The sequence below is a fragment of the Protomyctophum bolini genome (assembly GCF_963924005.1).
Source record: "Protomyctophum bolini genome assembly, chromosome: 5".
NCBI classification, from domain to species: domain Eukaryota; kingdom Metazoa; phylum Chordata; class Actinopteri; order Myctophiformes; family Myctophidae; genus Protomyctophum; species Protomyctophum bolini.
In genome coordinates, this window is record NC_137866.1 from 46,485,382 (window position 1) to 46,508,721 (window position 23,340).

Here is a 23,340-nt window from a genome sequence, read left to right on the forward strand (position 1 = left end):
GCTTCTTCAACCTCATGCCATCAGGACAAAGATACAGAACCTTACCCTGGAAAAAGGTTCTTTTCAGTAGGAGTTTTGTCCCCTCAGCCATCGCAGCATTAAACAAACTGCCCCGCCGATAGGATGGTTTCTGTACACAGTGGGGAACTCATGTTTTTTCTTTTTTGTATTGTCTTGGTGTGATGTTTTTCTGTACTATGTGCTGCTTTTGTTGTTGAACAGACCTGTGAAAATGAATATCCTTCGGGACAATAAAGATTATTATTATTATTCTTTTGCTGTTATACGTGTTACTTTTTATGTGTTTTGTTTTCTTTATTCATTCATGGTGTTAACATTTTTGTCTTAAATAAAAAACATTTGATAACTAAAAAAATAAATAGCCGACGCCCAAGCTGTCTGCAGGGGAGTCAGTTTGGACTAATGGAGGAGTGAGGAAGCAGGAATCACTCTGTCCATGAGGAGGCTGGTAGTGGTATGAGGGAGATCTCACAAGCTGACTGAACTCCACAAGGGAGAGCCTACAGCACTCTCCCCCAACTGAATAAAGTAGTCACTAGCTCTCTCTCTCTGCTCTGGCCACAGGACTGCATGTGAATAGAAGCCCAAGCCCCTGACAGGAGGAGCCCAGCTATGTTGACGTTTTCCTGAACAATTTAATAAAAGACAATTTAAGTTTATGTTGAATCTGACTCTGAGCCTCTTATTTCATTGTGAATCTGTGCCTATTCTCCCCTGGGTTGCCACAGTGTTTGCAATCAGAAGGAACCGGTTCGGGCAAGCGACATGCAAGCGCTCCTCTTAACTAAACACCGGCACCGCATCACACTGCTCTGAGCAGGCAAACTTCAATTCACAACAGCATAGGATGAGATGCTGCATCTCAAGGGGCTATATACCATGTCCATAATACATTCTGACCAATACTGTTTCCCGCCCCTTATAAGAGTGTGACTTAGGTCATATAGGCAATTTTTGGCCTAACTCAATGGTTTTGTGTTCAATACTTTTGTGTGAATATTTCCTGCTCTGGAATGAGTGTTGAAAGAAAATTAAACATAACCTACTGGGTGATAACACGGGAATACATTGGTTAAAATATGGATGAATATTTAACAGAATTTTTGTTTTGTTTTGTGTCGTTGAATATGGTAATTAATTCTCTGTTGACAAGGTTTGCTCATAGGGGGTCACCAAGCTTTCCACCTATAGGGGAGCTGTGGTTAAAAAGCATGTTAGCAATAGTTCCAGGAAGTGATGTAATGAGCTATCAGGAACACCTATAAAAGTACAGGAAGTGAGGCGGCCAGGTGCCATAGCATTTCAGGTATTAAAAACAAAAACTGTTTTTGTTGGTGGTTTGTTAAAGATACTCTTTTAAGGCCAATACTAAACCAGAATAAGAACTTGTTAAACCACTCATGAGTAGTGTGACTGCCGGAGAACTTTGTGTAGTGGAAGAAAGGAAGTTTGGTCGAACATGTCTGACAGTGCAGCGCTGAACAAATTTGGACGAAGGATCCTGCTGTGGCCTCGTGACTTGAAGTTTGGGTGAGGAATATCATTTTTTTCCCCTTTTTGAGCAATGCAAGTTTTTGATTACCGGTACTTTTGGGAATACTTTTTTGATACATTACTCATTGGAGACATTTAAAGGAATTTGCGTTGCGGGACTTTAAAACTATCTGAGTTTGAACATTTACATTTCTATTCTTGAAATCTATTTATTGTTCAATTGAATTATTATTATTTTGTCGATGAAGTTTAAATCGGATTTAAGAAAACTGTTTTGTGTTTTACTTTTGGTCTGCAATACAGTTTGGTTACAGTATTAAAAAAATACTGATGCAGGTACAGAACCTTTTATTTCTTGTAGTTATTTAATATAAATCATACAATTGCTATAAAATTGCTATGGTTCTTATTGTTATAGAATATAGACTGACACAAACTCAAAGCAACAGTGTGTGCTTTTGGCCCATGCAGTCTCCGGTCTCACACTGCCACCTAGTTACTAATGTTGAGATTAATTTACACAAGTAACAAACCAGAGCCATCTGCCCATTCAGAGCATATCCTGTACAAACTTTGTTGATTGTACCATATTAGATAATGCTTTATGTAAAATGCTATTGAAATGAATATGGGTGGCGGTGGCTCAGGGAGTAGAGTGGCTGGATGGTAACCGCAAGATTGCCAGTTTGAAACTGGGCTCCCCCAGAATTAGTGTCCTTGAGCAAGACACTGAACCCCTAATTGCTCCTGATGTGCTGGCTAGTGCCTTGCTAGCCGCAATTTGCAACTCTAGATTTTTTTACAATTGGCTAAATCCAGAGTTGCAATAACCTCCATCAACTTCCTATGCATGTTTTTTGGTTTGTGATCTCCTGGTCTTAAATGACGTTAAACTCACCAACTTTGCAGCTGCAGTCCAAGCTTGAATTATCCTCTTTCAATCTGGTGTCGCTTGTTTATCATAAAAGTCCCCCGTAGAGATGTTATGAGCTACTTTCTGTCCAAAATATTCCAAGAGTGACAATATCGAGCCGCCATTTTGATTTTTGCAACGTGCCGTAAAACAAGATGTGAGGGGGAGTTCTTGTTTAATAGCCTCCCTCCCTCCCTAGGGCGTCGGCCTCTTCTTTGGGTGTCTTACCTGCGCAGGTAAGATTCTATTAAACAAGCGCTCCCCCTCACATCTTGTTTTACGGCACGTTGCAAAAATCAAAATGGCGGCTCGATATTGTCACTCTTGGAATATTTTGGACAGAAAGTAGCTCATAACATCTCTACGGGGGACTTTTATGATAAACAAGCGACACCAGATTGAAAGAGGATAATTCAAGCTTGGACTGCAGCTGCAAAGTTGGTGAGTTTAACGTCATTTAAGACCAGGAGATCACAAACCAAAAAACATGCATAGGAAGTTGATGGAGGTTATTGCAACTCTGGATTCAGCCAATTGTAAAAGAAATCTAGAGTTGCAAATTGCGGCTAGTGCCTTGCATGGTTTCTGCCGCCATCAGTGTGTGAATGGGTGAATTGATGCACAATCTATGTAAAGCGCCTTGGATAAAGGCGCTATATAAATGCACCATTTATCCCCAACCCAAATTTGGGCAGGAACGAGGGTTCCAATGTGACAGATGCTTTTATTATGGTGTAATATACATCACTGAGGATATGTCCCAGGTGCATCCATGCAATGTTTTTTTAGTTATAGTTATTCTATTTATAGTGACTCATAGTAATAGACTATATGTGACAACCAGGCATAGTCTTTGGTATGACCCGGCCAGGTATTGAACCCCGACCTCCCAGTCTCAGGGCGGACACTCTAACCACAAGGCCACTGAGCTGGTAACGGATTGTGTGGCCCTGGTTTTTCCCTAATGGGACTGACCGAGAGTAGCTACTGGGACGTAAGTCGGGACTTGATCACCCCGGCTGGTTGAGAGACCCGAAACCCCGATGACCTCAGGATACATCACTGAGGATACGTCCCAGGTGCATCCATGCAGTGTTTTCTGTTATTGGATATTACCATTTTTACATTAACTACTAGTGACATGCTATGATCTCTCTAAATTGTAACTGAATTGTGGAGGTTAAGCAGTCAGCCCACCCAACCCAACCAACCAAATGATTGATTGATTGAGATTTGAAATATTTATAAACAGTTTGCAGAATTACAGTACATTTCAAGCACAAACTCAATACAAATACTTTTAACTGTGAGTGGACGACCCAATTAAGCATTACACTTGTTTACAAGAGGGTCCGCCATGCAGTGATGGGCAAGCTACTTGGAAAATGTAGTAAGCTACACTACCAGTTACTCTCTATTAAATATAGCTCAACTACAACAAAGCTATCCCCAGATAATTATAGCAAGCTACACTATAAGCTACATGGCAAAAGTAGCTAGCTACATGGACACTACTTTTTTTTTAAATATTTTTTATCAACTTCATGATCAAGTTTCCACCGAACAAAAAGCAAAAATGCTGAGTTTGGTTGTTTATTAAAAAACAAACAAGCCCTCTGTCTGGCTTTTGGTGTCAACTTTTTCACATTTACTTGTAATTATGTACCTTGCGGTGTGGCTGATTCATGTGTTCAGTGTTGGGAAAGTTCTTTTTTTTATTAACTATAGTTCAGTTCACAGTAAAAAAAATGTAAAGGAACTAATTCAGTTCATAATTCAACATTTTGAACTAAAGTTCATGGTTCCAAAAAATGAACGATTTTAGTTATGTTTTGTTCTTTTTTTAAATTATTATTATTGCCACAGCCTAGCCATTTGCGCACCAGCTGAGAGACAGGGATTTAGAGTGATAAATAGAGTGCAGAGAGTGTAGTGCCTCAAATAAACTAGAATACCAAACAACCACCTGAACCTACAGCAGCTGTCAACAAGCTATCTAATTCATAGTTCTTTTACACTTGTGGTTGATAAAAACAAATCTACACAATGTATTTGTGTATGAAATAGTCAAAGAAAAACCTAGAATGTTGACTCGCAAGTCTGACTCACGGTGCCTTTTGCTGAAGGTTGCGAGGTCACAGTAGTGAGTCTATAGAGTCGACCCCAGGCAGCGTGGAGGCTCAGTCTCCATCTGACCTTTAACCCTCCCCCACCTCTCCCAGTTGCCTTTTTTAAATATTTTTTATCAACTTCATGATCAAGTTTCCACCGAACAAATAGCCTAATAGGCAGGCAAAAATGCTGAGTTTGGTTGTTTATTAAAAAACAAACAAGCCCTCTGTCTGGCTTTTGGTGTCAACTTTTTCACATTTACTTGTATTAATGACCTTGCGGTGTGGCTGATTCATGTGTTCAGTGTTGGGAAAGTTCTTTTTTTATTAACTATAGTTCAGTTCACAGTAAAAAAAAAATTAAAGGAACTAATTCAGTTCATAATTCAACATTTTGAACTAAAGCTCATGGTTCCAAAAAATTAACGATTTTAGTTATTTTTTGTTCTTTTTTTAAATTATTATTATTGCCACAGCCTAGCCATTTGCGCACCAGCTGAGACAGGGATTTAGACTATAGAGAATGCGGGTGGTCTGTTTGTTTGTGTCAGACTCTTCTTATCTAAACCAACCAATCATGGATTTCTTTCCAGGGATTTTTCCCCCCCACAAAACTTTATTTAACAGTAAATTTGTAACTTTGTAGCTTTTGTTGAAAGCTACGTCACTACTTGGGTCTAAAAATAGCTACACTACAAAAAACGCTACTTGGTTCAAAAGGAGTGAAGCTACCATCAAGCTACTGATAAATGTAGTAAGCTATGTAGCTTCGCTACTTGTAGCTAGCTACTGCCCAACACTGCCGCCATGTTCAATTCATCAAAACATTTAGACGTACAAATAGACACTTCTATATAGTCAAAGAACAGAACAGGAATTCATCATAAAGGAGGTAAAAATGGAAAAGAAACGTATACAGTGAGGGGAAAAAGGGGGGGGGGGGATTCAGATTTTACGGGGGCCAGTTTCAGGTTTATTTGTCATGTGTATAGATGGTATAGAAGTATAAATACAATGAGAATTATTTTGCTCAGAGCACTCTGTCTTACATACATAGGACATAAACAAACATCTATAGTGCAAGAAAAAGACAAAAAAATGAAAAAAGTGCAAGTGAAGTGACAAAACAGTGCAATACAGTTCAAGGTCAGCTGTTCAGCAGCCTGACTGCCTGGGGGTAGAAACTGTTACTGAGACGGGTGGTGCGAGATTTGATGCTCTGGTAGTGCTTTTTGGAAGGGAGTGGTTTGAACAGGGTATTTGGTGTCTTTCATGATGTTGTGGGCTTTTTTCATACAACGAGTGGTGTAGATGTTGTGGAGTCCTCTACAACCTGTTGCAGTCCTGAGCGGTCGTGTTACCGTACCAGTTGATACCAGTGATACAGCCAGTTAAGACACTTTCAATTATACAGCGATAAAAGTTCACTAGTCCTTTTGTACTTAAGCCAAACATTTTAAGGCGCCTCAGAAAGTACAGTCGCTGCTGCACCTTCTTGAGGATGTACTCGTTGTTGAGTGACCATGTGAATGTGTCTGTGATGTGTATGAGTGACCATGTGAATGTGTCTGTGATGTGTATGAGTGACCATGTGAATGTGTCTGTGATGTGTATGAGTGACCATGTGAATGTGTCTGTGATGTGTATGCCCAAGAATTTAAAGTAATCAACTATGTCGACAGATGACCCTTTGATGGAAATGGGGGTGTGGATACCTTTGGACTTCCTAAAGTCTACAATGATTTCTTTGGTCTTATTGGTGTTAAGTGAGAGGTTGTTGTTATCGCACCATAGAGTCAGATCTTCTATCTCCCTCCTATAGGCCCTCTCATCACTGTCCATTCCATTAAGATTTAACATACTGTATATACAAGTATACTATTCATAGACGTTTTTTTCACCACACATATATCATTCAGTAGGCAGAGATCTCACTAGGCAAAGGCTCAAAATAGGGACACATTGAAAACTACAGGGTCTACATGCGAATTACATTTATAAAATAGAAATATGAGGAAGAGTTCAACATAAACATTTAATATTTTACTGTAATAATCACAGATTCCTGTTACAGTACCCAGCTTGTTCATTGCAATTTTACTTGTCTAGCATGTAAATGTATGCCTCATTCCTTTAATATCCTGCAAAGTTAGTTACCCAAATAATAAAAGGTGGAGAGAAACTAATTATTCATATGAACTTTTATTCAAAATGTATGATTGACTATAATGTGTGTCAGTTTATGCATTTGAGCACAAGATAATAATAAAAACATGAATGAAGAGAGATGTTTTAAAATCAGCTCTTCACATAGCCCTCCTCCGGGACAGGTGGCACCCAGTCGATGTCGGGCCACCCCAAGGTTTCATTCTCGTTCTGCTGTTGGAGCCATTTGATGATGGGATCAAAGTATCTCATCAGGGCCCCGGCATCCATCTTGTTGGTTCCCAGAGCTGACTGGAGAACTTCAGTCCAGGGTTTAGAAGAACCAGACTTCAGCACCGTCCTGGAAATATTGAAATGATCTCTCTCAAATTAATAGAGTTAATTGCATATAAATACAAATAAATCGATATTCCAGTTCGGTTGGTCAGTCGACTGTGTTACGGCTTGATTTGGATCAAATGAACTATAGCGCTATTTATCAGTATCGTTACCATGCCTATGCTCGGACACAAACATAATTCACGCATGCCTAACCTGACTTGTTCTCCAAGGTTGGGAACACACTTTTCTATATTGATGTTAAAATATAATAATAATATTTTGACAATTCTTTAGGGGCCCTAATTGAAACATATAGTCATGGACCGCCACCAGGTTGGAAATTACTGTTCTATGATGTTTTTGAAATAATCAAACTCTATAACTTACTGTAAGATGACTCCTGCCTCTCTGGAACGGTAGATGTCACATGTGTGCAGGGGACCGACGTGATTGGCTGCCTGGCACAGTTTCTCATGGATTTGGAACTGCAGGATTTGGCTGACAAAATAACTGCAGGGGAAACAGACAGCCAATCGAGTCATCTCAAATATGTTTACTTTAGTTTTCATTTACTGTTTTTATTTATTTTTAATAATTGTTTTGGAGAAGAATGAGGAGGAGGAGGACGACTCTGAAGGAGACTAAAGAATCAAAACAAAGTATTAAAAATAAATGAAAACATTAAATAAAAAACCACGTATTAGGAGGGCAGTACCAGTCACCAGAAAAAGGGCTGGGTGTTTTCGATGAATCTGTCGTGGTTAAAATGGAGGTTGAAGTTACAATGGGTTTGTATAGGAAGGGGGCGGGGCAGCAAATATCTAAATACTGAATCGAGCAACTTAAAAACTGTGTGAGGTGTTCACATAAGCCTGAGTAGACGAGCAAATGACAAGCAAAAGTATTTTTGAAAGTGAAATATCCCTTTAATGGAATCCTTTCCTTAATATGAACTTTGGGGAGAATATGGGCACAATGGGCTCCATTTTCGTCACCGCTAAACCCCTTATCCCTAAACTTATTTGCCTTTTTTTTTTACTATTTTGACAAACATTTTGAATAGTTCAACTAGCCAATCTACATTGACACGTTTGTTGTAGCTTGTAGACTGGCCATTTTAACTATTTAACAAAAATGTTTTGCAAAATAGTAAAAAAAAAAGGCAAATAAGTTTAGGAGGGGTTTAGTGGTGACGAAAATGGAGCCCAATATGTCATAGCAGCTGGCCAGTCTTGTCTATCTATGCTCTCTGCTTGTTTGTCATTTAGGTTGGAGCTGCATTGTGCCTGTGGGGAGGTGTGTCCTGTCTTAATTCCATCCTGCAATTTACCTGGCCTAGTGATATTTCCAGCTAGTATTAGGTCAGTTCAGCTGTTCTGTTATAGCTTTAAGGTCAGAATAATTTTTCCAGCGGCTGTCCACCTCATGAACAGCTCTCAGCGGGTAAATGGGGCTGGTCAAGGTCTCAGGTTCCAACTCTGATATTTTTGTTTTTCAAAACAAAAATATCGGAGTTGGAAAAGGTTTAAGAGCTTTTTTAAACCCCTTTTGGGTAGAGTGAAATAATAACCTATACCTAGGTTATGACTTTGCTTTTTGAAGCTATTAATAAGTTATTTATTTGAATAAAGACTGTAGTTTACTTTATATAATGCGCCCTTGGTCTGTGCTCTGCAGGGCCTGCAACTGTGGGTCTGTCCTGTAGTCTCTAACCCAGGGACTCAGGTTTACACTTTAGTTTAACAGTTATTTATGCTATATTTATGCTATGTTATTCTCAACTAATGGTTTTCTATGACCCTTTATTAATAGCACAAGATTGGTTATAGCACTTTTAAAATAGGGATGACATTAATTAATTTACAAAGATGTGCATGGCAGAAGAACAGCTTTTCCCTGATTTAGTTTTGTACCGCTGATCAAATTGTCTTGTAAACTATTCTGCAGTGGTGGCGGACAGAGGTGGATGCTACAGTATGTATGGCTTGTTTCAAAGAATGTTATGTTGTAATTGTATTTTGTTACCTGATGTACGGTGAGTTTGAAGGAATGTGGAATTTTGCTCCAGGATCAAAGTGCTCCTCTGTGCGCTTGATGGGTGGGCAGATTCCTTGGTACTTTGTCCTTTAAAAGGAATAAGAGAATGACATCGGTGTGGTTTTTATGATTATTTCTGTCCATATGGGACAATGAAGTTTGTGTGGAAGTTTGAAGTTAATCGTTGCTGTCGGCAGAGACCTCTTCTCTCCATATCATATAGATTTCCACCCCGACAGAGACGGCATACAGTACATCCTAGATTCAGGAACACCTTTATTGACAAATCAGCTTTTCACAGAGAATGTGACGTGGTAGATTGCAGAGTCTGCCGACATATATGGAAGTTCTTACTATCTTACTCTTGTTAGTTCTTTAACTAACAAGAACTAGGCAGTCAAAGGCTGATGGCCATTCGGAACGATGCCCGCAGGGACCGCATGCCCCTCCTGTTTTGCAACACCGTTGTACCTGTTGTATGCTCCATTATAGTGCAGTACCCACTATCATACTACTGCAGTGCCCACATACGTAGTACTTGGAGGGTGGTCTCTGTGACGTTCTTCTTTTTTTTATTGCTTTCGAAGCATGTCAGTCATGACAGTTTCATATCTTTACAACAGTCCTTTGCAATTTTATTGAACTCTATTGAACTCTTCTCCACATTCACAGATGTTTGGGCAGGTTTTGTAGCCCCATCTGGCCATAGCAGCTTTTGATCGCCTCATTCCTGTTCTCAGGCGGTCTGTGACTTTATACTGTAAGTATGACATATATATTGATATAATATATAATGCAGTGGTTCTCAAACTCTTTAATTTCAAAGACCCCCAATTGATATGTACCCCTATCTGAAAATGTTTTGTGCCAAGGATCCCCAGATCTGCACACACACACACACACACACACACACACACACACACACACACACACACACACACACACAAAATACATTTATTTGAAATCCTACCTGAGGTGCCACCATTCAGAGTTGTAGCGCTCTGGGGGTGTGTCCCCGCTGAACACGCTCCATCTCCATTGGTCGACAAGGTAGCCGAACGGAAGGAAAGATATTTGGTCTAGAGCCATCTTCAACAGGTAGTTGATGTCACTCTCTGTGCAGAAAAACAATGCTGTGTTTAACCTTCCTGTTAATGCTTAATGTTGAGTGCATTTCTTAGCTTGGTTTTCAATTTATTTGATTTATTATCATATTTATTTATTGCTGTCTTTATGTACTGTAGTTGTTTAGACCACATGTACACATCAAATCCAAAGTAATCCTTCCGAATACAACCAACTCCTTCCTTCTCTAGCTCATGACCTAAGGAATGACATACCTTATATACAGTACATACATTATCTAATATCTTCAATATACAATAATCTTTTCAACTTTATATTAATCCATTCTGGGCGGGAACCCCTTTTGGTGTTAGCATTATATGTTATGCTTTAGCTATTGAAAAATAGCAGACGAGCTTGGTCTGCAATTTTTTTTAAATCGAAGAACGACTGACATAGAAACATAGCTTCTTCTGAAAACCGTCAGGATGTAGAAGACATTTTTAGAATCTGATCTCAGGTCAAAATGGGTTTAGCACGCTGACAACGACTACAACAGGTATTGCGCATGCAGAGGGACATGCGTTCTTCCCAACGTGCGTTGTCCTATAGTATTTGTTTAATGGATGAAGCAGGAATTAACATAAATAACTGTATTAATGCAGTAATGATACCAGTATCAGTGGTGTCAGAATCCAGCAGGCCAATGGTGTGCAGATGTTTAGGTGTGATGACGGACAGAGCTATTATGTCCCCTATCGCCTCATGGAAGCCAGGGTTGGCTCCGTCACGGAAGCCTACAGGCAGGTTCTTGTAGTGCAGGTAATATTCAACATGTCCCATCTCATGATGCACGACGTACAGATGATGCATGGTCACCTCGGTACACTGTTTGATCCTACACACAAAAACAAGCATAACCAGTGGTGGACAAAATGCTGAACCCCAGTACTACAAACGTATAGATACTCAAAGTCAAATGTGACTAAACTATAAAGTGAAAGTGTGCTCAGATCAACATTGAACTTAATGTATAGTTAATGTACTCCACCTCTTGGCTTTTAAAAGTACAAATTACAATTTATACATTTATTTTACATTTATAGCAGATATCTACAAGCTTTGCTTGTACTGTAGATCTGCTTGTGAGCTTTTAGGTCTGGTAGATACAAAATTGCATGTTGGATAACATAACGATATTTTAACTTTTTGTATTTTTTCGTAAATGAACACCAATTTGGTAAAAAAAAGGTCACGTCTCACCTACAGTATATGTGAGATGACTTTTAACCTGATGGTCAAGATTGAATTTATCCCCTGAGCAAGCTCTAGACCGGCTCCATTGTCTCAATGGTTTAAAAAAAGAAAATCCTCACTTCAGCACGAAACCAGATTAAAATCAATTAAAGGTAGAAGAGGAAAGTTACATACTAGTGCTGTTTTAAAGGCTCTATTTAAAACAGAAAATAGAAAATAGCACATCTCAAACATTCTCTACAAGCTCAAAATGCCTAAAGAATTGGGCCGCCAGGTTGAAGGTGCTTTAAAGGACGTCCAGCCGTGCTAACCTGAAGTCTTTGCGGTTGTAGAAGTCCCAGGCGGAGGCGTGACACTCCACCTGTCGTCCGTCGGTGGGTTTCTCCAGCATGGACTCGTTCCAGAACTCTGGAGGCATCTCCATGAGACCCAACGAGGTGTAGAACTCCTCCGCAACACGGAACATGTGTGTGGCATTGTAGTTCTGATGGAGAAACACAGAACATGTGTGTGGCATTGTAGTTCTGATGGAGAAACACAGAACATGTGTGTGGCATTGTAGTTCTGATGGAGAAACACAGAACATGTGTGTGGCATTGTAGTTCTGATGGAGCGACACAGAACATGTGTGTGGCATTGTAGTTCTGATGGAGCGACACAGAACATGTGTGTGGCATTGTAGTTCTGATGGAGCGACACAGAACATGTGTGTGGCATTGTAGTTCTGATGGAGCAACACAGAACATGTGTGTGGCATTGTAGTTCTGATGGAGCAACACAGAACATGTGTGTGGCATTGTAGTTCTGATGGAGCAACACAGAACATGTGTGTGGCATTATAGTTCTGATGGGAGTAATCTTCCAGTCTGTTGCCTCGGCACAAATACAATCCATGGTCTCTTACCTTTTTGACCATGGCCTCAGTCACATCTATATGGGCTTTGCCCGGATAGGGGACCATCAGGCCATAAATATCGCTCCACTCCTGCGCCCACATGTTCCCTAAAGGAAGAGTGAGGAGAGATGTTTGCGTTAAATTGTCACCAGTTTTAATCAGTTTCCTTACGTGCCTAATTTGAAGTCATATCGATCAGCCCGATACTGTACGTACCCAACAGATGGGCAGGGATGGGTCCTTTAAGGTTGATGTATTTGGGCCCATAGTGATTGTAGAGTTTGCGGCGGACATATGCATGCAGGTTCTGGTAGAGGGGCTCTATGGTCTTGTAGATCTTCTCCAGGTCCTCCTTGAAGGTGTCCATCTCGTACTTAGATCTCCAGTAATCACCCGCATCTTGAAAACCTTTGACAAGATACAATGGTAACATGTATGACTTTCTCTTTGCATTGATTCCCGCTGCAGAAACAATTAAAATGGAATGAATGAAATAAAAACATGTGCCGTCAGATTTTACCTATCGTAAAGATATCGGAAAACGCATGAATAAAACCTTTCACATAGAAAGATGTAGGTATACTTTCAGGAACAGAGATGATAGTAACGGTTCTTACCATCGGCCACCTCAGCCTTGTTGAAGAGCTTCACAAATGTGGGGTAAAGCTTCCGTAGAGGAACTCCTGCTGCGTTGTGCCAACCCTCCCACGCATACAGCAGTTTGTCGTAACTCCTGGAGGAGGCCATGATGTCTGTCAACTCTGGAGAGAGGGACAACAAACCCATCCATCACACAAACTACAGAACTACAAAACTGATTCAGCACACCTACAGTGCAGAATAGTGAAGACATACAATATTCAAGTCTCTATACTCATCAACTGGGTGTTTATTATATTAAAGAGATGTCCCTTTAACAATGAGCAACACAATGCTCGGAACTACGCAGGCGCTAAACAGACAGACAGTTATACGTTATTTTAATTGTGCAAAATTCAAATAAAATTGTAACACATGTCTGTGTGACTGTATAACTTCCATAAGTCTATGCTTTGCATCACCATCTTCAGCAACATGTACAACGAAGTAGATCAGAGTTGATAGAGATTAGGACAAAAAAGACAATACAACTCTTTCACTTGACATTGGACACCTACAGTATATTAAATAATAGACTGTGGTGTTGTATCTAAATTGGAATTCTGAACATTATAGTTTGACAAACCTACCAGGCTCCAAATTCCAGCACTCATGTGGATTTGGACAAACCTTGGCTGTTGAATACAGTTTGGTCATGGTGCTATGAATTGTGTTATACTGTAAAGCAAGACAGAGAAGAGGAGCAATCATTGTTTAATTGCAGTCTATACAGTACTGTACATCTGATGTCTAATAATAAAAATTTTATGGAAATCTGGCATTCTGCAAATCTGGCTACATGTACTGTATCATAATCATACACACAACAACACAGTATATCCAGTCATGTATCGTCTCTGTTGGGTGGAAACCTCATTATGTCCAAAACTGTTACTTTTCAGGGTTCAAATAATAGGCCATGAATTAAAAATCACACCCGTGTGAACTGAGTGGTGCAACTCTCCTCTCTCTCCCCCTAGGTGAACACGGACATTGCTGTTCCTTGGAGTGGTTGCACCACTCAAAAACACACAAAGTTAAAACATGAGAGGTTTATCTGCCCGACAGCATGGATATGTTACCTGCTGTCTCTCTTTCTCTGGCAGGTTTGCAACACCCAGAAGGCTGATCTTGTGTATCAGCTTCTTGGCTTGGAGGTCAGTCAGGGTTTGAAGGAAGGCTGGAGGAAACACAGTCTTGGCCTTCTTTCCCCAGGCCTCGTCGTAGGCCTGTTCATCCATGAAGGCCTTCAGCTGCACAAAGACAATAATGTCCAAAACCTTTACTCTTCAGGAAATTGAACTAATATCCTGGCTTCCATCCACTGTAGTTATTTAGTCTTTCCATTGGTTAAATGTTTACACAACCCACAGACACACATGACCACTTTCAGAACAGCGATACCGATAATACAGCTGATCTACAAGCTTGAGCATGTCTGTATAATCAATTAGGTCTTGTATTTCTATGTATCGTTACTTGTTCTAGTTTCCATGGTTCTATGTTGTCTTTCCCATAGCTGTGTCTGTACAGTATCTAATGTGTAATCAGTCCTCATGTGAATATTTAGTCTTGTTCCCCAGTCAGTCCTTGTCGAGTCACTGTCACTTGTCTGCATCTCTGGTGGATCTCTGTTGTTGTACCCACCTCGAGTTGAGAGTTGAAGTCCGTCAAGTTGGTTTTATAATTCCATGAGGCCAAGGCGGAGTGGTAGCTGACCTGCTCATAAGTTCTGTTGTAGTCATCTAGGAACCGGGCAGCGTCCGCCGTGGTGTTGGTGTAACACCCAGGAAGCCAGTGGGCTGGCAGAGCCTGGCACAGTGCCAGGCCCGGCAACAGGAGCACAGCTGACCACACGAACCTGACCATTCTAATACTCATAAGCATGAGGCCCAACTATCTGCAGAAACTCCTGACCGCATGCATGTGTTGTGGCAAACCAGGGGAAACAGCCAGGCCTATTCCCAACAGAAGGAGGCTGGGGGAGGTGATAGAGGGAGTATATCACCCTGTACAGGTATTGCAGCCAATGGGAGCCTGGACATGGACGCACCTGCAGCCAGTAAGGCAATCACCAGAAGCTTTTAAATAGCCGACGCCTTGACCCCCCCTAGATTGTGTGCTATGAGGATTTTAAATAATCACAACTGCACTTTCTGCACTTCGAACACCATAGGTACATTCTTTCATATGGTGTGGGAGTGTCCGAGTGTCTACAAATTAACATTACACCCTCCCCATCTCTATTCATATTAAACGATGTATCCCAATTGCCATTAAATAATACCCGTATTCGTGTCTTCTTTGCTGGCGTAACGGCCGCAAAGAAGATGGTTGCTTCGCACTGGAAACCACCTCATACATTGACGTTTCGTCAATGGGCTTTGAACTTTCTAGATATCATCTATATGGAATTGTCAACAACAAGATTGCACAGATCGAGCGAAAGAAGAAAACATTGATATTTGGTCTGGTATTGCAGATTTGGTTAAGGACATGATTTTGTCATTATTATTATTTATTTATTTTTTCCCCATTGCACAGTGGTAGGAGTCCTGACATCTTCTGGCATCTTTGGTCCCGGGGGGAGGGGTGGGTGGGATTGTTTGTTGTTTGTTTTTGTGTTCCTTTCTTCCCACACCGACACTTTCTGATATGAACAATAATGCCATCACACGGCTAGCACTCTCAATATCACGTGACACTGATCATCCCCTGTATCGCTTCTTCAACCTCATGCCATCAGGACAAAGATACAGAACCTTACCCTGGAAAAAGGTTCGTTTCAGTAGGAGTTTTGTCCCCTCAGCCATCGCGGCATTAAACAAACCGCCCCGCCGATAGGATGGTTTCTGTACACAGTGGGGAACTCATGTTTTTTTTTTTTTTGTATTGTCTTGGTGTGATGTTTTTCTGTACTATGTGCTGCTTTTGTTGTTGGTGTTGAACAGACCTGTGAAGATGAATATCCTTCGGGACAATAAAGATTATTATTATTATTATTTTGCTGTTATATGTGTTACTTTTTATGTTGTTTTGTTTTCTTTATTCATTCATGGTGTTAACATTTTTTTCTTAAATAAAAAACATTTGATAACTAAAAAAATAAATAGCCGACACCCAAGCTGTCTGCAGGGGAGTCAGTTTGGACTAATGGAGGAGTGAGGATCAAGCAGGAATCACTCTGTCCATGAGGAGGCTGGTAGTGGTATGAGGGAGATCTCACAAGCCGACTGAACTCCACAAGGGAGAGCCTACAGCACTCTCCCCCAACTGAATAAAGTAGTCACTAGCTCTCTCTCTGCTCTGGCCACATGCAGGACTGCATGTGAATAGAAGCCCAAGCCCCTGACAGGAGGAACCCAGCTATGTTGACGTTTTCCTGAACAATTTAATAAAAGACAATTTTAGTTTATGTTGAATCTGACTCTGAGCCTCTTATTTTATTGTGAATCTGTGCCTATTCTCCCCTGGGTTGCCACAGTGTTTGCAATCAGAAGGAACCGGTTCGGGCAAGCGACATGCAAGCGCTCCTCTTAACTAAACACCGGCACCGCATCACACTGCTCTGAGCAGGCAAACTTCAATTCACAACAGCATAGGATGAGATGCTGCATCTCAAGGGGCTATATACCATGTCCATAATACTTTCTGACCAATACTGTTTCCCGCCCCTTATAAGAGTGTGACTTAGGTCATATAGGCAATTTTTGGCCTAACTCAATGGTTTTGTGTTCAATACTTTTGTGTGAATATTTCCTGCTCTGGAATGTTGAAAGAAAATTAAACATAACCTACTGGGTGATAACACGGGAATATATTGGTTAAAATATGGATGAATATTTAACAGAATTTTTGTTTTGTTTTGTGTCGTTGAATATGGTAATTAATTCTCTGTTGACAAGGTTTGCTCATAGGGGGTCACCAAGCTTTCCACCTATAGGGGAGCTGTGGTTAAAAAGCATGTTAGCAATAGTTCCAGGAAGTGATGTAATGACCTATCAGGAACACCTATAAAAGTACAGGAAGTGAGACGGCCAGGTGCCATAGCATTTCAGGTATTAAAAACAAAAACTGTTTTTGTTGGTGGTTTGTTAAAGAGACTCTTTTAAGGCCAATACTAAACCAGAATAAGAACTTGTTAAACCACTCATGACATGAGTAGTGTGACTGCCGGAGAACTTTGTGTAGTGGAAGAAAGGAAGTTTGGTCGAACATGTCTGACAGTGCAGCGCTGAACAAATTTGGACGAAGGATCCTGCTGTGGCCTCGTGACTTGAAGTTTGGGTGAGGAATATCATTTTTTTCCCCTTTTTGAGTTTTTGATTACCGGTACTTTTGGGAATACTTTTTTGATACATTACTCATTGGAGACATTTAAAGGAATTTGCGTTGCGGGACTTTAAAACTATCTGAGTTTGAACATTTACATTTCTATTCTTGAAATCTATTTATTGTTCAATTGAATTATTATTATTTTGTCGATGAAGTTTAAATCGGATTTAAGAAAACTGTTTTGTGTTTTACTTTTGGTCTGCAATACAGTTTGGTTACAGTATTAAAAAAATACTGATGCAGGTACAGAACCTTTTATTTCTTGTAGTTATTTAATATAAATCATACAATTGCTATGAAATTGCTATGGTTCTTATTGTTATAGAATATAGACACAAACTCAAAGCAACAGTGTGTGCTTTTGGCCCATGCAGTCTCCGGTCTCACACTGCCACCTAGTTACTAATGTTGAGATTAATTTACACAAGTAACAAACCAGAGCCATCTGCCCATTCAGAGCATATCCTGTACAAACTTTGTTGATTGTACCATATTAGATAATGCTTTATGTAAAATGCTATTGAAATGAATATGGGTGGCGGTGGCTCAGGGAGTAGAGTGGCTGGATGGTAACCGCAAGATTGCCAGTTTGAAACTGGGCTCCCCCAGAATTAGTGTCCTTGAGCAAGACACTGAACCCCTAATTGCTCCTGATGTGCTGGCTAGTGCCTTGCTAGCCGCAATTTGCAACTCTAGATTTTTTTACAATTGGCTGAATCCAGAGTTGCAATAACCTCCATCAACTTCCTATGCATGTTTTTTGGTTTGTGATCTCCTGGTCTTAAATGACGTTAAACTCACCAACTTTGCAGCTGCAGTCCAAGCTTGAATTATCCTCTTTCAATCTGGTGTCGCTTGTTTATCATAAAAGTCCCCCGTAGAGATGTTATGAGCTACTTTCTGTCCAAAATATTCCAAGAGTGACAATATCGAGCCGCCATTTTGATTTTTGCAACGTGCCGTAAAACAAGATGTGAGGGGGAGTGCTTGTTTAATAGCCTCCCTCCCTCCCTAGGGCGTCGGCCTCTTCTTTGGGTGTCTTACCTGCGCAGGTAAGATTCTATTAAACAAGCGCTCCCCCTCACATCTTGTTTTACGGCACGTTGCAAAAATCAAAATGGCGGCTCGATATTGTCACTCTTGGAATATTTTGGACAGAAAGTAGCTCATAACATCTCTACGGGGGACTTTTATGATAAACAAGCGACACCAGATTGAAAGAGGATAATTCAAGCTTGGACTGCAGCTGCAAAGTTGGTGAGTTTAACGTCATTTAAGACCAGGAGATCACAAACCAAAAAACATGCATAGGAAGTTGATGGAGGTTATTGCAACTCTGGATTCAGCCAATTGTAAAAAAATCTAGAGTTGCAAATTGCGGCTAGTGCCTTGCATGGTTTCTGCAGCCATCAGTGTGTGAATGGGTGAATTGATGCACAATCTATGTAAAGCGCCTTGGATAAAGGCGCTATATAAATGCACCATTTATCCCCAACCCAAATTTGGGCAGGAACGAGGGTTCCAATGTGACAGATGCTTTTATTATGGTGTAATATACATCACTGAGGATATGTCCCAGGTGCATCCATGCAATGTTTTTTTAGTTATAGTTATTCTATTTATAGTGACTCATAGTAATAGACTATATGTGACAACCAGGCATAGTCTTTGGTATGACCCGGCCAGGTATTGAACCCCGACCTCCCAGTCTCAGGGCGGACACTCTAACCACAAGGCCACTGAGCTGGTAACGGATTGTGTGGCCCTGGTTTTTCCCTAATGGGACTGACCGAGAGTAGCTACTGGGACGTAAGTCGGGACTTAATCACCCCGGCTGGTTGAGAGACCCGAAACCCCGATGACCTCAGGATACATCACTGAGGATACGTCCCAGGTGCATCCATGCAGTGTTTTCTGTTATTGGATATTACCATTTTTACATTAACTAGTGACATGCTATGATCTCTCTAAATTGTAACTGAATTGTGGAGGTTAAGCAGTCAGCCCACCCAACCCAACCAACCAAATGATTGATTGATTGAGATTTGAAATATTTATAAACAGTTTGCAGAATTACAGTACATTTCAAGCACAAACTCAATACAAATACTTTTAACTGTGAGTGGACGACCCAATTAAGCATTACACTTGTTTACAAGAGGGTCCGCCATGTTCAATTCATCAAAACATTTAGACGTACAAATAGACACTTCTATATAGTCAAAGAACAGAACAGGAATTCATCATAAAGGAGGTAAAAATGGAAAAGAAACGTATACAGTGAGGGGAAAAGGGGGGGGGGATTCAGATTTTACGGGGGCCAGTTTCAGGTTTATTTGTCATGTGTATAGATGGAAGAGTATAAATACAATGAGAATTATTTTGCTCAGAGCACTCTGTCTTACATACATAGGACATAAACAAACATCTATAGTGCAAGAAAAAGACAAAAAAATGAAAAAAGTGCAAGTGAAGTGACAAAACAGTGCAATACAGTTCAAGGTCAGCTGTTCAGCAGCCTGACTGCCTGGGGGTAGAAACTGTTACTGAGACGGGTGGTGCGAGATTTGATGCTCTGGTAGTGCTTTTTGGAAGGGAGTGGTTTGAACAGGGTATTTGGTGTCTTTCATGATGTTGTGGGCTTTTTTCATACAACGAGTGGTGTAGATGTTGTGGAGTCCTCTACAACCTGTTGCAGTCCTGAGCGGTCGTGTTACCGTACCAGTTGATACCAGTGATACAGCCAGTTAAGACACTTTCAATTATACAGCGATAAAAGTTCACTAGTCCTTTTGTACTTAAGCCAATTTTTTTAAGGCGCCTCAGAAAGTACAGTCGCTGCTGCGCCTTCTTGAGGATGTACTCATTGTTGAGTGACCATGTGAATGTGTCTGTGATGTGTATGAGTGACCATGTGAATGTGTCTGTGATGTGTATGAGTGACCATGTGAATGTGTCTGTGATGTGTATGAGTGACCATGTGAATGTGTCTGTGATATGTATGCCCAAGAATTTAAAGTTATCAACTATGTCGACAGATGACCCTTTGATGGAAATGGGGGTGTGGATACCTTTGGACTTCCTAAAGTCTACAATGATTTCTTTGGTCTTATTGGTGTTAAGTGAGAGGTTGTTGTTATCGCACCATAGAGTCAGATCTTCTATCTCCCTCCTATAGGCCCTCTCATCACTGTCCATTCCATTAAGATTTAACATACTGTATATACAAGTATACTATTCGTAGACGTTTTTTCACCACACATATATCATTCAGTAGGCAGAGATCTCACTAGGCAAAGGCTCAAAATAGGGACACATTGAAAACTACAGGGTCTACATGCGAATTACATTTATAAAATAGAAATATGAGGAAGAGTTCAACATAAACATTTAATATTTTACTGTAATAATCACAGATTCCTGTTACAGTACCCAGCTTGTTCATTGCCATTTTACTTGTCTAGCATGTAAAAAAAATATTTTTCATGTATGCCTCATTCCTTTAATATCCTGCAAAGTTAGTTACCCAAATAATAAAAGGTGGAGAGAAACTAATTATTCATATGAACTTTTATTCAAAATGTATGATTGTTAGTCTATAATGTGTGGCAGTTTATGCATTTGAGCACAACATAATAATACAAACATGAATGAAGAGAGATGTTTTTAAAATCAGCTCTTCACATAGCCCTCCTCCGGGACAGGTGGCACCCAGTCGATGTCGGGCCACCCCAAGGTTTCATTCTCGTTCTGCTGTTGGAGCCATTTGATGATGGGATCAAAGTATCTCATCAGGGCCCCGGCATCCATCTTGTTGGTTCCCAGAGCTGACTGGAGAACTTCAGTCCAGGGTTTGGAAGAACCAGACTTCAGCACCGTCCTGGAAATATTGAAATGATCTCTCTCAAACTAATAGAGTTAATTGCAAATAAATCGATATTCCAGTTCGGTTGGTCAGTCCACTGTGTTACGGCTTGATTTGGATCAAATGAACTATAGCGCTATTTATCAGTATCGTTACCATGCCTATGCTCGGACACAAACATAATTCACGCATGCCTAACCTGACTTGTTCTCCAAGGTTGGGAACACACTTTTCTATATTAATGTTAAAATATAATAATAATATTTTGACAATTCTTTAGGGGCCCTAATTGAAACATATAGTCATGGACCGCCAACAGGTTGGAAATGACTGTTCTATGATGTTTTTGAAATAATCAAACTCTATAACTTACTGTAAGATGACTCCTGCCTCTCTGGAACGGTAGATGTCACATGTGTGCAGGGGACCGACGTGATTGGCTGCCTGGCACAGTTTCTCATGGATTTGGAACTGCAGGATTTGGCTGACAAAATAACTGCAGGGGAAACAGACAGCCGATCGAGTCATCTCAAATATGTTTAGGCTACTTTAGTTTTCATTTATTTTTAATAATTGTTTTGGAGAAGAATGAGGAGGAGGACGACTCTGAAGGAGCCTAAAGAATCAAAACAAAGTATTAAAAATAAATGAAAACATTAAATGAAAAACCACGTATTAGGAGGGCAGTACCAGTCACCAGAAAAAGGGCTGGGTGTTTTCGATGAATCTGTCGTGGTTAAAATGGAGGTTGAAGGGTTTGTATAGGAAGGGGGCGGGGCAGCAAATATCTAAATACTGAATCGAGCAACTTAAAAACTGTGTGAGGTGTTCACATAAGCCTGAGTAGACGAGCAAATGACCAAAAGTATTTTTGAAAGTGAAATATCCCTTTAATGGAATCCTTTCCTTAATATGAACTTTGGGGAGAATATGGGCACAATGGGCTCCATTTTCGTCACCGCTAAACCCCTTATCCCTAAACTTCTTTGCCTTTTTTTTTTACTATTTTGACAAACATTTTGAATAGTTCAACTAGCCAATCTACATTGACACGTTTGTTGTAGCTTGTAGACTGGCCATTTTAACTATTTTAACAAAAATGTTTTGCAAAATAGTAAAAAAAAAGGCAAAGAAGTTTAGGGATGAGGGGTTTAGTGGTGACGAAAATGGAGCCCAATATGTCATAGCAGCTGGCCAGTCTTGTCTATCTGCTCTCTGCTTGTTTGTCATTTAGGTTGGAGCTGCATTGTGCCTGTGGGGAGGTGTGTCCTGTCTTAATTCCATCCTGCAATTACCTGGCCTAGTGATATTTCCAGCTAGTATTAGGTCAGTTCAGCTGTTCTGTTATAACTTTAAGGTCAGAATAGTTTTTCCAGCGGCTGTCCACCTCATGAACAGCTCTCAGCGGGTAAATGGGGCTGGTCAAGGTCTCAGGTTCCAACTCCGATATTTTTGTTTTTCCCTCCTGGACCCCCCGGGGGTTTAAGAGCTTTTTTAAACCCCTTTTGGGTGGGGTGAAATAATAACCTATACCTAGGTTATGACTTTGCTTTTTGAAGCCTAGTACCCAAGTTATTTATTTGTATAAAGACTGTAGTTTACTTTATATAATGCGCCCTTGGTCTGTGCTCTGCAGGGCCTGCAGCTGTGGGTCTGTCCGAACATGTCCTGTAGTCTCTAACCCAGGGACTCAGGTTTACACTCTAGTTTAACAGTTATTTATGCTATATTTATGCTATATTATTCTCAACTAATGGTTTTCTATGACCCTTTATTAATAGCACAAGATTGGTTATAGCACTTTTAAAATAGGGATGACATAAATTAATTTACAAAGATGTGCATGGCAGAATTAAGAACAGCTTTTCCCTGATTTAGTTTTGTACCGCTGATCAAATTGTCTTGTAAACTATTCTGCAGTGGTAGCGGACAGAGGTGGATGCTACAGTATGTATGGCTTGTTTCAAAGAATGTTATGTTGTAATTGTATTTTGTTACCTGATGTACGGTGAGTTTGAAGGAATGTGGAATTTTGCTCCAGGATCAAAGTGCTCCTCTGTGCGCTTGATGGGTGGGCAGATTCCTTGGTACTTTGTCCTTTAAAAGGAATAAGAGAATGACATCAGTGTGGTTTTTATGATTATTTCTGTCCATATGGGACAATGAAGTTTGTGTGGAAGTTTGAAGTTAATCGTTGCTGTCGGCAGAGACCTCTTCTCTC

General features: G+C 40.4%; 1 protein-coding gene across 1 annotated transcript in view; it reads right to left on the reverse strand.

Moving 5' to 3' along the window:
* The window catches only part of LOC308315158 (angiotensin-converting enzyme-like), a gene marked incomplete at both ends in the record, with an annotated part of 41,120 nt that overhangs the window by 11,354 nt on the left and 6,426 nt on the right, over positions 1–23,340 (reverse strand). Inside the window, 15 exons of the mRNA XM_080762998.1 lie at positions 6,850–7,045; positions 7,414–7,536; positions 9,052–9,150; positions 10,034–10,178; positions 10,803–11,026; positions 11,697–11,869; positions 12,290–12,387; positions 12,497–12,688; positions 12,898–13,041; positions 13,510–13,597; positions 14,002–14,172; positions 14,567–14,731; positions 20,939–21,134; positions 21,493–21,615; positions 23,118–23,216. Of these exons, the coding sequence (XP_080619124.1) occupies positions 6,850–7,045; positions 7,414–7,536; positions 9,052–9,150; positions 10,034–10,178; positions 10,803–11,026; positions 11,697–11,869; positions 12,290–12,387; positions 12,497–12,688; positions 12,898–13,041; positions 13,510–13,597; positions 14,002–14,172; positions 14,567–14,731; positions 20,939–21,134; positions 21,493–21,615; positions 23,118–23,216 (2,236 nt within the window). The remainder of the gene's footprint in view (positions 1–6,849; positions 7,046–7,413; positions 7,537–9,051; positions 9,151–10,033; positions 10,179–10,802; positions 11,027–11,696; positions 11,870–12,289; positions 12,388–12,496; positions 12,689–12,897; positions 13,042–13,509; positions 13,598–14,001; positions 14,173–14,566; positions 14,732–20,938; positions 21,135–21,492; positions 21,616–23,117; positions 23,217–23,340) is intronic.